The 13,970-nt window shown below is 39.6% G+C and overlaps 1 protein-coding gene across 1 annotated transcript in view; it reads left to right on the top strand.

Moving 5' to 3' along the window:
• The window catches only part of LHFPL6 (LHFPL tetraspan subfamily member 6), a 235,586-nt gene extending 223,968 nt beyond the window's left edge, over positions 1-11,618 (top strand). Inside the window, exon 4 of the mRNA XM_059902636.1 lies at positions 10,497-11,618. Within this exon, the coding sequence (XP_059758619.1) occupies positions 10,497-10,615 (119 nt within the window). The 3' untranslated portion in view covers positions 10,616-11,618. The remainder of the gene's footprint in view (positions 1-10,496) is intronic.
• The last annotated feature ends 2,352 nt before the right edge of the window (positions 11,619-13,970 follow it).

Here is a 13,970-nt window from a genome sequence, read left to right as displayed (position 1 = left end):
TTTCTTTATTTCTCAGCTCCTTACCCTAAAGGTGGAGCTAAAAACACGTCTATAGGGGCAAGAGAGACACAACAGAGCAAATTAAAATTATGGCTCTTTAACAAAATCTTTGTGGGAATCCAGAAGAGAAATTTATGCCACTGAATAGGATAGAATTAATGTGTAATTCAGAAGGTTTTTTTCCCCCTAAAACCTGAGACCCATGTCACATGAGATCATATTTGAGTACAGTGCTTGCACAGCAATCATTACCCGTCACGTACTCGTCTACCAGCCCTATCAAAACTGACTGTAACATATCTCCTTAGACATAGTGCTGTTAGGAGCGCTTTGCAGAAACATATCTTATCTTTTCCAGAGAGTAAATCCCTGCTCCCTTGGACATTGCAGGTTATGGAGAGTACTTACAAATGCCATAGCTTGAGTGTGTCAGCTCTTACCAATGGACACATGATGCGTTATATGCTAACTCTTTACATTCCTGGATACCTCCGTGGAGCAAGTAGGGCAGACAAAGAAGGTGGAGAGTCTTTTAAGAGTCTATTTGTAGAAGTGGGTCCAGTGCTCCAAGCTAGACCCTTATACACTGAGATGTACTATGTGTTTGGGGGGAAAAGGTACCATTCAACTCCCAGGAGAGTTCAAATCCAACTGTCCAGTCCCCTAAACCTGGGAGCGAAGGGGCAGGGGAGGTAGAAGATTTAGTCAGCCTCGCTCATGAGAGTCCAGAGCAGCAGTTCTTGAGGAGAAATGCTGGGTCTGTCCACTGTGCCGCACTCTGGAAACAGGAGGCGTGAAGTGGCCTCCGGTGCCTGGGACACTCTGCACAGACTCAGTACTCGGTCTTTGGGGGGGTTCTACCATTGCACGTACCTCCATACTATCTACTCTTGGGAAGCACCCATGGGGGCCCCGTTACTGAGATCTGCTTGTGGACAGTACCTCCTAGAGTCCATCTCAGGGAGTACAGTATAAATGGTGCCCTGAGGTTGTGTCCAGGACGACCCTGGTCAGCACTGTGTGTGAGTTTACACTTCTATTCCTAAACAGACAGAAACAAGCAAAGAGCTTTAAAATGAGCCCCATCTCACAAACTATCTTCCCTCAGCCTTTCTACTTCTACATTTTTTGCCCAGCGATCAAGTTTGAGTTCCACTCTTCTCTTTTCAGATACAGGTGTCATTTTAACTCCTTGTTCCATTAAAAGTTTGAATTAAAGCTTTTCTATGTTTTAGGTCAAATGTTGAAAACCTGTTGTTGTTGTTTCTCACTAGCAACACCTCTGTTCAGTAACTTCCCAAAAGGACAAAAGGAATTGGTCCCACTACGGATTCTTTTGTTCTTGGTTTTAATGCACGGGGCAGACAAGATGGTCTGAATATGAAGAGGTAGGAAGGAATTTACTCAAGAAGAGACTTCCACCCATGGTATTTAAGAATACAAAAGTTTTTTTCTCTACAGATCCCTCCACCTTTCTGCCTTCATTATTTGTACAGCAAAAGGGATGAAATCTGACATGCCTGCTTCTTCTCTACACAAACTTTGCATTGATATCTTTACATGCTGAAAAACTTTAAATATCACAGATGAAAGATATTCTGCCTGATGAATGAAGGCAGTCAGCTTATATCTGGACTCAGGCACCTGTGGCCACAAGGCTGGGAACTCAGCAGCGACCCAGTGAGGAAAGAAGTGAGCTGGGAACGGGCAGGGCTCAGGTTCAAATGCAGAGCACGGGGAAGGTCGGAGACACAGGGAGGTTTGTGTTGGACAGCGTCAGTCACAGGGCAGGACTACCTGAGGGACCCTGTTGTGTGCTTAAATGAGCAGCACTGTGACAGCAGGAGGCGCTGTGGCAAAGTCTCTGGGTATGAGGATGGCACGATGGCCAGGGGTTTACAGGCTGGAGGGTGCCCAGGGCCTCGAGCCCTTTCTCAGCTCCGCTCCGGCGGGGGCAGGTCAGAAACATCCAGTTTGAGGGCGTGCCCATAGCCAGGTATCACCCAGGAAAAATCAGTTATCTGAATTTGATCAAGCAAGTTTATTGGACCTCACTACCTCACATCCTCTAGGGGGGTGGGATTGCCAAGAGAGTGCCAGTTTGGTTTCATTGGCCCTGAAATTGGGAGAGCCAAGTCTTGCAGGTCTTTAATAACTAGAATTGTGCGAGGTAGACACGGCTGTGTGGAGTCTTCTAAGGAGACTGGTAAATTCAAAGATGCAAAATATATCTTTTTTTTTTTGAATTTTTGAATTTTATTTACTTTTTATACAGCAGGTTCTTATTAGTTATCTATTTTATACATATTAGTGTATATATGTCAATCCCAGTCTCCCAATTCATCCCACCACCACCACCCCCTATCAGTTTCCCCCCTTGGTGTCCATACGTTTGTTCTCTACATCTGTGTCTCTATTTCTGCCCTGCAGACCGGTTCATCTGTACCATTTTTCTAGGTTCCACATATATGCATTAATATACGATATTTGTTTTTCTCTTTCTGACTTCCTTCACTCAAAATATATCTTATTTCTTTGTGGCATGTAAGTTCTAGCAGAGAGAAATGGGGAAAATGTGATACAGATCTTCCTAAAACATATCTGAGCACACAAAAAAGTTTTGGAACTGACTCAAGTTCAAGTTCAAGTTCAAACGTCATCATTTATTTGAGATACTGGGCCGGTGACTTATCTTGCGTGTTAACTCTGTCTTCATCTTCAAAATGGGAATGATGTTGGGAAAGTATAAACAGATTTGCTTCTCTAATTTCTTGAAAGCATCATAGGCAAAAATGGTTAAATGAGATGCCACTTCTAAACTGTTTAGCACCTGGCTCACAGGCTGTCCATGACAGCTATTATATAATTAATAATTTCAGATCTCTGTTCTCAGCACAGGTATAGTGTCTGATAGCCATTCACACCACAAATATGTATCAATTGTCTGCTGTGGTCCAGGCATCATTGTACTGAGCTTTGGGATACAGGAATGAGACAGGCAGTCACATGGTGGGCTCTGAAAGAGTAATCAAATGAGTGAATGAATACAATCAATGTCCTCAAAAGATGAACTGATCCCTGGAATTTCACTGTTATTTGTAGTAAAGCTGGGTTCTTTGTACCTTTTCTTCTGTCTCTGTTACTAACAGAAGATGCACTAAAAACTAATTTGAGGCACCCTAAAGAATCAGCCACACCTCTCCCACCCATCTTCTCCCTGGGGCTGCCCTGGAATGCAGCCACAGAACCTATTCCCATTGATTTTGCAGGTGGCTGTGGTTTGCTGCTTTCTGTCCCAGTAACCTCTATTTTATCTGTCAAGTGTGGCATTCCCCGTCGTTGAAAGCAGCAGTTTGCCAACCCCGTGTGCTTGGAGTCCTGTTTGATGGAGCATTACAGAGAGCAAAAGAGAAAGTTTAGCAGATTTGCTTCTCTAATTTCCTGAAAGGATCACAGACAAAACTTGCCCTCTAGCAAAATGCTTTCGGTTTGCATTAAAATAACAAGAATTTTTTGCCACGACGGGAGAAGTGAGAGGCCAGGGAAGAATAGTCCCGTATTTCCTGGTTTCCTTTGGTTCCGTTACTACTCATGGACTACAGTAAGGTTTTAAACATATTAACTTAAACATCTGCTCTTTCCTAATAGCCTAATGTACTCAGTAAGACTTTTTCTCCTATTACTGTAAAACACAGTGCTAATTTCTTATTATTGAGCGTGTGGGTTTTAACAATGGAAGGAATCATGCTCAGGAAGAAGAAAAATCTTTCTTCTCCTTTGAAGAAATTCGAGGTACATTTACATTTATAGTTTCATGAAAAAAATTCCCTTTTATATCTAGTTAATTTTGTTAACTGAATTTCTAACAGACGTGTGTAAAATATACAAGGAATGGTTTCAAAATAATGCAGCTGATGTGAGTGATACTCAAGACTCGGCCTTACTAGAACATAAGCTTTGTAAAACCAAAGATGCTATCTGTCTTGTTCCCTCGTTGGTCTCCTGTAACATTGCAACGCAAAGAGTAGGTGCTCAAGACTTACCGATGGGTGTTGACTATCTCACATGTCTATACACCAGTGTAGATGAACATTTGAAGAGGAAGTCTTCAGGCTTCCAGCTCTCAAACTCTGGAGGTGGTCACACCCAACCCCATCTCTTGCTTACATGCACAGTGGCATCCATCCATTTGGGAGATTTTGAGACCCAAATCTGCTTACGTTTCTCCATTACATTTCCCATCCCCCTGGTGCAAATACACTCTTCCCTGGCCTCCCACATTCAGGCTTGGCTAGCCCCTGCTCATCTGCCAGGTCTCAGCTTAAATTTCACTTCTAATTTAAGGCTCTCCTTCACGGACCTCACTGTATAAAAGTCCTTGTGATTTGCTGTCTTAGCATCCTGGATGTTTTTTCTTCAAGGCACATATCACAATTATCATTATATAAATATCTAAGTAATTATTGTTTAATGCGCCCTTGACTAGACGATGGCTCCTTGATGGCAGGGGCTGTATTTATCTATTTCCAGAGTACATCCCTAGCGTCCAGTGATTCCTAGTTGGAGTGGGCGGTTAAAAAATATTTGTTGTGGGAGATTGGGACTGACATATACACACTACTATATATAAAATAGATAACTAATAATAATCTGCTGTAGGGCACAGGGAACTCTACTCAGTGCTCTGTAATGGCCTACATGGGAAAAGAAGCCTAAAAAAAAAAAAAAAAAAAGAGTGGATATATGTATAACTGTTTCACTTTGCTGTACACCTGAAACTAACACAACATTGTAAGTCAACTATACTCCAATAAAATTTTTTTTGTAATTTGTTGAATTTATGAAAGAATTGAAGGAGAGAGAGAGGGTGGGAAGAAGGGAATAAAGAATTAGGGGATGGATGACTTAGTGTTTCTTTAGATTTGCCTAAATTTTATCGACACATCTTGATCTTACTACACTGATCTTGACCATTTTTTGTTTCTCAGAAGATACGTGTGTGTGTGGTGTATGCTTTTGTATATTTTTTTGAAGTTAGATTGATGGGGTGGCCATATTTCTGTATAATCCAAAATACCAGAATAAATCCTTATTGATTTAATAATGATTTACTTTATCAATTACTTAGCAAACCAAAGTCTTCATATCTGAAATAGAGGAATAATTTTCTTTTAAATCACACTGATCATTAGTTGCTCATTTTGGATCTTAGCCAGTTGCTAAATTTAAACCACAAAATGTATAAATCACACACATAAACTAGCACATGTGTGTAATTAGCAGCAAGATTGTGTAACATCCTCAAACATTTTCTGCCTTTAAGTACCTTTATTTGGTGTCCTACCTTTCCATTTTCATGTGATGGATAGTTGGTCTGCTGAGTTGACTGCATGTTTTATGACACAAACAAGAAAGGCTCCAGAAACATAACAGTTATTAGAAATGACACATACACACGTATCAAGGCAAGGAGTTGGATTGGCCCTGGGAAGCTGGTAGCATAGGGAGGACGGGCTGAAGGCTCTGTCCTGGCTCTGGGTCTTTCAGGGCATGGCAGGGCTTGGGTGGGTAGGTGGGTGGGTTGAGCCTCTAACAACTGAAGAAACTTCACAGACCCTTATCACGTTAAAGAAAAACAAGAAAGACTGTGTTCATTTGCTCTTCTCTGAAATCGGGTTCCCCAGAGCCGAGACCCTGAGATGAGGATTCCTGTCCAAGGGATCAAGGAAATGAGCGGAGGAGAAACCAGTAGGAACAGGGAAAGCAAGATAGTGAAAGCGTAGACGCGAAGCAAGGGTGCAATTTCAGGTGAGGTCCCAGCCTCAGTCTGGACTCCTACGAGCTCTGGAACATTCATGCCACAGCAGAGTTTGTCTCACCTGGAGGCAAGAAGGAGGGCTTTTAGACTCCTGCACCAGCCCGTCATTGGCTACCGGTCCCACCAGGGGTACTTCAACTTTCTGAGTTGGAGCAAAGTGGCCCCCCAACTCACGGGTCCTCTGAAGAGGGTTGCAAGTATAAGCTGTTAGGAGCAAAGTGCAATCAGTAGCTGATGGATGAGAGCCCAGAACCAGCAAAGGGATCCAAAGGAATTGGGTGGAGCATCTACACCATCTGCTACAGCAACCCTGCCAGTTCAGAGGCCCTAAGATTTAAACTTACACTATTTTATTGACTTTTCTAGAGGAGAGAAAAAGTTACACTGTCTTTCCTGGGTTCTCTGATAGTCAATGCTTTAGTAGTTTTTTTTTTTTTAATCTTTATTTAACACACGTGGCTACTGTTACATACACTATTCTTAAATAGCCTCACCAACTACTTTTTCTTGAGTGAGTGTCCAATAATTAATAAAGAATTATGTACCCCACTTTTCATGTTAGGTCATGGAAGATCAACACCTTGTTATTAATGAACAACTGATTGTGTTCTGTGTTATGAGCCTTATACTGAATGGACTGACCACAGATTTTGCTGACTTTTTGGTTCTAAACCACCTGCCATCTCTTAGCTACCTACTAATTCTCCCTCCTAGATTTGTTTAGTCCAGCTAAAGAATAATTCAAAATGGAGATTATTCCCAAGACTCACAGCCACATTAGCCTATGGTTATCAGAAAATCTGGTCCATGAAGGAGACTCTGTTACCCTTGAAAAGACTGATTCTATCTGTCAGTATTAATGGAGGTCGTTGTGCCAGTGAGACCCAGCCTGGGGTGGAGATGTGCTCTTTCAGGATCTATTGTCCTTTTAAATTGAACACACTCTGTACAAAGCTATAAATGCACAGTTGGTTTGGGAACTTCTCTCCAGAAGTTCTGTGCCAAATAAGACTGGAGTTACTCTTAAAATCCCATACTTTATTTTTGAAAGACTAGCTATCTGCCTACTTTGTTTCCTTTCTTTCTCTCTTTCTTTTACCTTGTCTTTCATTCAGCATTTATTTACTGAGGGCCTACTGTGAGCCAGGCACTGTTGTAGGGGTACAGTAGGGAACAAAATATACAAAGGTCTCCCCAAATTGAAACTTTCATTCTAGTGGGATAGACTGAAGTTAAACACATGCACACACAATATTTACAAACCATGGCAAGTGCTACAAAGGCAATAAAGTGAGGTGAAGGAATAGAGTGACTTTGATGAGACAAGTTGAGGGGGGCAGGTAGATTCCATCTGAGAAAGCTCCAGCTCTCTAATGATCTGGAAGTAGAATTTTTTGGGTGGAAGGAATAATGAGTGAGAAGCACTGGAGCCACCAACAAGCCTGATGTGGTCCAGAGAAGACAGCCAGTATGGCCAGAAAGAAGACAAGAGGGAAGGTGGTCATGGGGTCTGAGAAGTAGGCAGATGCCAGCTCATTCAGGGGCTCACAGGCCTTTGGAAGGAGATTGCATGTTTGAGAAATCATTAAAGGATTTTAAGTAAGAGAGCGACTTAACATGATTGATTTTTGAAAAGATAGCTACCCTCTTTGCTGTTGATGATACTATAAATAAAAGCAGGGAGACAGGAAAGCAATGACAGCAGGTAAGACTGCCGGGGGTTGCTGTAGGCACTTGAGGAGTGGAGGCACACAGAATAAATTGTGGAGAGAGATGCAAAGGACTCGCCACTTGCTATACAGGTGAGTCCTTGGGCAGGTTACTGAACTTTCCTTGGCCTTAGTGTCCCCATGCGAATGGTGGGGATGATACTCAGGTACCTACCACATCGTGTTCTTATGAGGATTAAATGTATTAATATTTACTCCACGAAAGCTCTTTTACAATTCAGAGCAAATAGTAATCAATCTGTGTTTGCTATTTCTTAATTGTTATTATTTATTATTGGATATGGAGAGGGAGAAATCAAAGTTGAAGGCTGAACACATCCTATTGTCTGGTACATAGGTAGTGCCCTAGAGTACTTTTAAGATGTGGAGGCTCTTGGTCTAATTTTGTTGCTATTGACTTATGGCGACTACAAGCCAATGACTCAAGCTTTGCCTCACCTCACCTTCTTATCTGTAAATGGGGCACATGCTAACTACCACTTCAGTAGACTTCAGTGAAGATAGGAAGTCAAATTGCATGCTACACCTAACAGTCTTTGTAGTTTTCAATAAAGAAGTTATTAATGAACAAGGTAAAAATGACTGACATGTAAAAAAAAGATATGGTTTTCAAACTATGGTTTATATGTTCAATGACTGTGAAATCCAAGCATCTGGTTGTATGTGTTTTAGCTAATGTAATGGATAAACAAAAACAAAAGAAAAGGGAGAAAATGGTTGTTGTTGGAGCATTGTCTGATTTCTGATTTTCTTAAGACTGACTAAAAAGGGGATTCAATTAGGGCAGGAAAGACAATGTTGAATGAGAGATATAGAGGACTTCCTTACTGTACATGCAAAAAGAATAACTTGAATGTTGTTTTAAAAAAAAGATTAATGAATGCGGAAACCTATTCCACTAATTCAAGTAGGATATTTTGGGTCAGTGACTTCTTATTCTTAGAACCTGGAACCCAGATATGAGTCCTGACTCTGAAAGGCACCTCCATTGCTTCAAAGTTTTGGCAATTATGGATAAAGCTGCTGTAAATATCCAGGTGCAGATGTTTGTGTGGACACAGGTTTTCAGCTCCTTTAGGTAAACACCAAGGAATGCAACTGCTGGATTGTATGGTAAGAGTATGTTTAGTTTTCTAAGAAACCACCATACTGTCTTCTAAAATGGTTGTAACATTTCACATTGTTACCACCAATGTATGAGAGTTCCTGTTTCTCCACATCCTCACCAACATTTCGTGGTGTCCATGTTCCAGATTTTGGCCATTCTAATAGGTATGTAGTGGCATATCATTGTCATTTTAATTTGCATTTCCCTGATGACATGATGTGGAGTGTCTTTTCATATGCTTATCTGCATCTGTATATCTTCTTTGGTAAGGTGTCTGTGGTCTGAGCTGTTTGGCCCATTTTTTAATCAGGTTTGTTTTCTTATTGTTGAGTTTTAAGTGTTTGTATATTTTGGATAACAGTCCTTTATCAGATGTGTCTTTTGCACATTTTTCTCTCAGTCTGCAGTTTGTTTTTTCATTCTCTTGACACTGTTTGTCACAGAGCAGAAGGTTTTTTTAATTTTAATAAAGTTCAGCTTATCAGTTAGTTCTTTCATGGATTGTGTTATATCTAGAGTCATTACCATACCCAAGGTCATCTAGATTTTCTCTTATGTTATCTTCTAGGATTTTCATAGTTGTACGTTTTACATTTCAGCCTGTGCTCCATTTTTAGTTGATTTTTGTGAAGGGTGTAAGGTCTGTGTCCAATTTCCTTTTTTTGCATGTGGATGTCCAGTTGTTCCAGCACCATTTATTGAAAATACTGTCTTTGCTTCATTGTACTGCCTTTGTTCCTTTGTTAAAGATCAGTTAACTATATTTATGTGGGTCTGCTTCTGGGCTCTCTATTCTGTTGCCTTAGTCTATTTGTCTATTTTTTCACCAATATCACACTGTCTTGACTACTGGAGATTTATAGTAAGTCCTGATTTCAGGTAGTGTCAGTCCTCTAACTTTGTTCTTCTCCTTTGATATTGTGTTGGTTATTCTAGGTCTTTTGTTTCTCCATATAAACTTTAGAATAAGTTTGCTGATATCCACAAAATAACTTTCTGGAATTTTGATTAGAATTACATTGAATCTGTAGATCATATTGGGAGGAACTGACATCTTGACAATATTGAGCCTTCCTATCCATGAACATGGAATATCTCTTCATTGATTTAGTTCTTTGATTTCATTCATCAGTTTTATAGTTTTCCTCATAAAGACCTTGTACTATTTTGTCAGATTTTTACTTATTTCATTTTGCAGGATGCTAATATAAATAGTATTGTGTTTTTAATTTCAAATTCCACTTGTTCATTACTGGTATATAAGAAGCAATTGAATTTTATATATTACCCTTGTATCCTGCAACATTTCTGTTGTCACTTAGTAGTTCCAGGAGTTTTTTTGTAGATTCTTTCACTTTAGCATTATTCTTCAAAGGGATCTCCTCCTTAGAGTGGCCCTTTTGCAGAAACTGTATCTATATTTAGGACTTACCTATATTTTGAATTTTTTTCTAAGGTACCTCATTATGCATATGAGTTTGGGTGATTTAAATCAGAACTAATACCTTCATCTCTCCTATCCTGATTGCTGTTATTCCTTCTTTTCTTCAGCCACGGGAGTGAGCATTGCAGTTGGGGAGAAAAGGTTTCTGTCACTAGCTAGCAGGAGACATAGGCCTTGAGGTCCTTCTGAAATGCACACAACTATTCTGGCTTTCTTCCATCATGGGATAAGGTTCAGCCCTTGTTATCATTCCATTTGAGTGAGTGTCACATTTCTAATGAGTATTTCAGTTTCACTTTGGTACACCAGGAACACACACCCTGGGAGAAATAACAGAACCTCCTGTAAAATCATCCTGATCTGTGCCTGCTTTCTCTCCTTCTCTTGTGTCCCTAGGTAAGTGTGAAATCGGTTGGGCCTACTACTGCACGGGAGCAGGTGCTGCCACCGCCATGCTGCTATGCACATGGCTGGCTTGCTTCTCAGGCAAGAAACAGAAACAGTACCCATACTGAGATGGAGCCACCAAGAGCAAACAGAGGAGAAGATGGGCTGAAGGGGCTGGGAGGGACTGAAGCATCCAGCTATTCTCAAAAGGTGGAATAGTGGTTCTAAACCATACAACACTAATGAAATGAAACCCAATGGAATTAAAAACATTATACCATGTGGAAGGGTTGTGCAAGATTTGTGAAAGAAATGTAGAGCATGGAATGATAGAGAAAAATGGACCAAAGGCTAAAAATATTGCAGGGTGTTGGGTGTTTCTATTCCACAGAGTATTGTTGATGTAGAACACACACATACACAAAACAAATCTATATATGCAAACAAGGTTTTTTTTTTTTTTAAGGATGATGACTCAGAGAATCAAAAGGGCTAGTAGAAACAGTATTAGGTTGGGAAGCAGGGTAACGCACAGACGTTCCCGGTAAGTCATGGCACTTCTGAAAGCACACGAGCACCTACAGATGTACGCATCCACACACATGCCCATACACAGACATTTAAATTGTTGCACAGTCTGTATGAGAGGTTTAGCAGTGCATTACTCCTCTGTTTTCTTTTTAATACACATTTAAAATACAGTATTATCACTTTATAAAGTATACATTAAACCTAATAAATGGACCAATAAGCCACTCTATCAGTATTTTGTATACTCTGCATAAACTCTTTATGCCCTCAACATGTTTTCAGTGTTTATGCAGATCTTTAGAATTAAGCCTTTGTATTTCAATATTATTCAAAAAATATGCAATATTTCTCTGAGTAGCTTCTGCTATGGTATTCTTACGAAGTAAAGGGGCAACTTTCTGTCCACTGTAGGAGAGAATTCAGTTGAAGATGTGAGAGTAATGAGAGACATTTTCCAGTCACTAGATCTTGTTTTCTTTCATCCATTATTGTACTGTGCTGTACCACATTTATTCCAATATTCATTTTGTAAAAAATAAAAACGTGCTATTTTGTTTGTATTTGAAAAGCTCTGTGAATAAATTCTCTCTTTGATCAGTAGCTCAGTGTGTCATAGAGTGTTAATTCAGTTATGGGGTTTGCTTCTTTAATTTCCTAAATGTAGTCTTTCAACTCCAACTGTCCCGTAAATTTTCCATTTCATTTTTAGGCCTCCTATTCATTCACCCACTAGTCATCCAACCAGGAGTTACTCTCGGCACACAAGGTATTACAGGTGAGTAAGACATAATTCCTGCTTTCAACTTAAATTCTTTGCAACCAGAATTCTAACTGCCTGTTCATTGCACTTCAATCATGATCCAATCCTTACGAGGGAAGAATTTCAAGTCTATTTTGGATGAAGTTTGAGAATATGGACGATATTTAGAAGTGGTTGAAGGCAACGAAAACCAGGTCACGGTTCAGTCTCCATGGGTGATGACAGAGTGGTCACAAGCTGACAGTGATGTGCTGCTTCTCCACTTTCTACAAGGCGCTGCATTTCTTCGGTGCTTCTGTGCCAGGGGCAGTTTCATACCTCTGTTCTTTCAGGGATCTTGGCCATTGAGAAAGATTCTTTCACACTCGCATAAAGCCTTGCCTAGAGAGAAAGATTTGGACCCTTTCACAACCCCCTAACAGAACCAACTCTTTCAAAAGCAAAGATTGGATAATGGATACATTCTTTTATTAGGCGATGCTGAGTAAGCATCAAATCCTTAAGACTTCCATTTCAATTAGTTTCTAAACTATATACTTTTCATATTTGGAAATTGAACATTCTGGCTATTTACACATGTAACTATATTTTCTATTCATTCTATGCACATTTATCATTTAACTTGAATATCCGAATATCACACTTGCTTCTGGCACTTTTAATCATCCAGGGTGAGGATTGATGTAGCCCTGGAAGAACAATACAAGACTCTGGCCAATAACATTCTGGGCTTTCTGAGGCTTTGTTGCTATGGAAAAAGTCACTCTGCTCTCAGATGCTTAATTCTTCATGCACTGAATGCCGTTTGATTGTATCTCTTTGTCCACTGAGCAGGGGCTTCTCCACTCTGTGGCTTCCTGCCGGGAGGAGAAGATTGCACTTTGCTTCCTCAATTAGCCCATCATTTTCATGTATTGCTGGTGCTTTTCAAATTTCTTTAACTGTACCTTCCTGTCAGAATAGTGTTATGACTTCTTAGCTCTCATTATCAAGTTGGAGTTCTCAATGGAATTCATTAAGGTCTCATTTCTTGGACAGATTTAATGATAACATTGTCATTTTTATGTAATCCTTAGGGTTTTAGACATTAGTGAACCTCACTAGGATAAAAAGCTGATCACTCTGACATGATCAAGTCAACTGGCAAACCCTTGTATCTCTATTCTGACTAGTCATATTTTTCTTTGGTTCAAGATGTCCCAGCATTTGATGAGGAGCATCTGATGTATTAAGAATTATACTAAAAAATAAAGAATTACGTATACAGCTTTTCAAGTGAAAATCAAGATTCATGAAATAATATTGATAATAACAGTAATATAAAATCTATGAAAAGTATATATTCACAGGCTGCTTACTGATGTACACGTAAGGCACCAAAAAAGCTCCATTCACAACCTCGTAAAGCTTTCATTGCTTGTACATGCTTTTGAGGTAAGTGGGGAGTTTTCCTTGTTTTTAGGAAGAGAAGATGATACGTAAAGAAGTTAATTGATGAAATTGAATTGACTCTTCCAATTTTCAACATATTTATTTGTGTATTTGGGTAACAAATAGTTCTTGAGCTTCTGCTACTTGCTAGGCATTCTACTACTATATGTAAAGCACTCCATAAAGTACAACCCCTGCTCTCAAGTTGCTCCTAAGCTTATGGGGGAAAACGAAGAAGAACATCAGTGATTACATGTCCCATTATGTCAATTGACTCTCAAAGATAAGGAGGAAGTTTCTCCCAGGTAAACTGGAATCCTTTACCTTAATTTATTTATTAAAGATAAATTTAAAGGGCATAAGAAAAAGAAAGATGATAAATGATGATTTTCTGCACTTCAGAGACATCATTAAGACAACAAAAAGGTAAGCCAAAGCCTCGAAAAGTTACATATCTGGCAAAGAACTTATATTCCGAATAACTCTTTCAAAGAAATAATAAAAAGACAAACAACTCAATTTTTTGAATGGTTAAAATAAATGGAATATTTTACAAAAGAAGATACACAAATGCCAATAATCACATTGAAAAGGTGCTCAACATCAATAGTCAAGAAGAATATGAGACTCGGAGCCACAGTGAAACACCACTTAACATACACTAGAATGACTAAAATAAAAAAAAGAAATCACAACACCAAATGTTGCCAAGTATGGAGATGTGTGGTTGGAAACAATTAGGCAGTTTTTCTTAAGTTAAC

Source organism: Balaenoptera ricei, chromosome 18 (assembly GCF_028023285.1).
Source record: "Balaenoptera ricei isolate mBalRic1 chromosome 18, mBalRic1.hap2, whole genome shotgun sequence".
In the NCBI taxonomy this organism is placed as follows: domain Eukaryota; kingdom Metazoa; phylum Chordata; class Mammalia; order Artiodactyla; family Balaenopteridae; genus Balaenoptera; species Balaenoptera ricei.
Note: the sequence above shows the minus strand (reverse complement) of the source record. Positions and strands in the feature narration are given on the sequence as shown.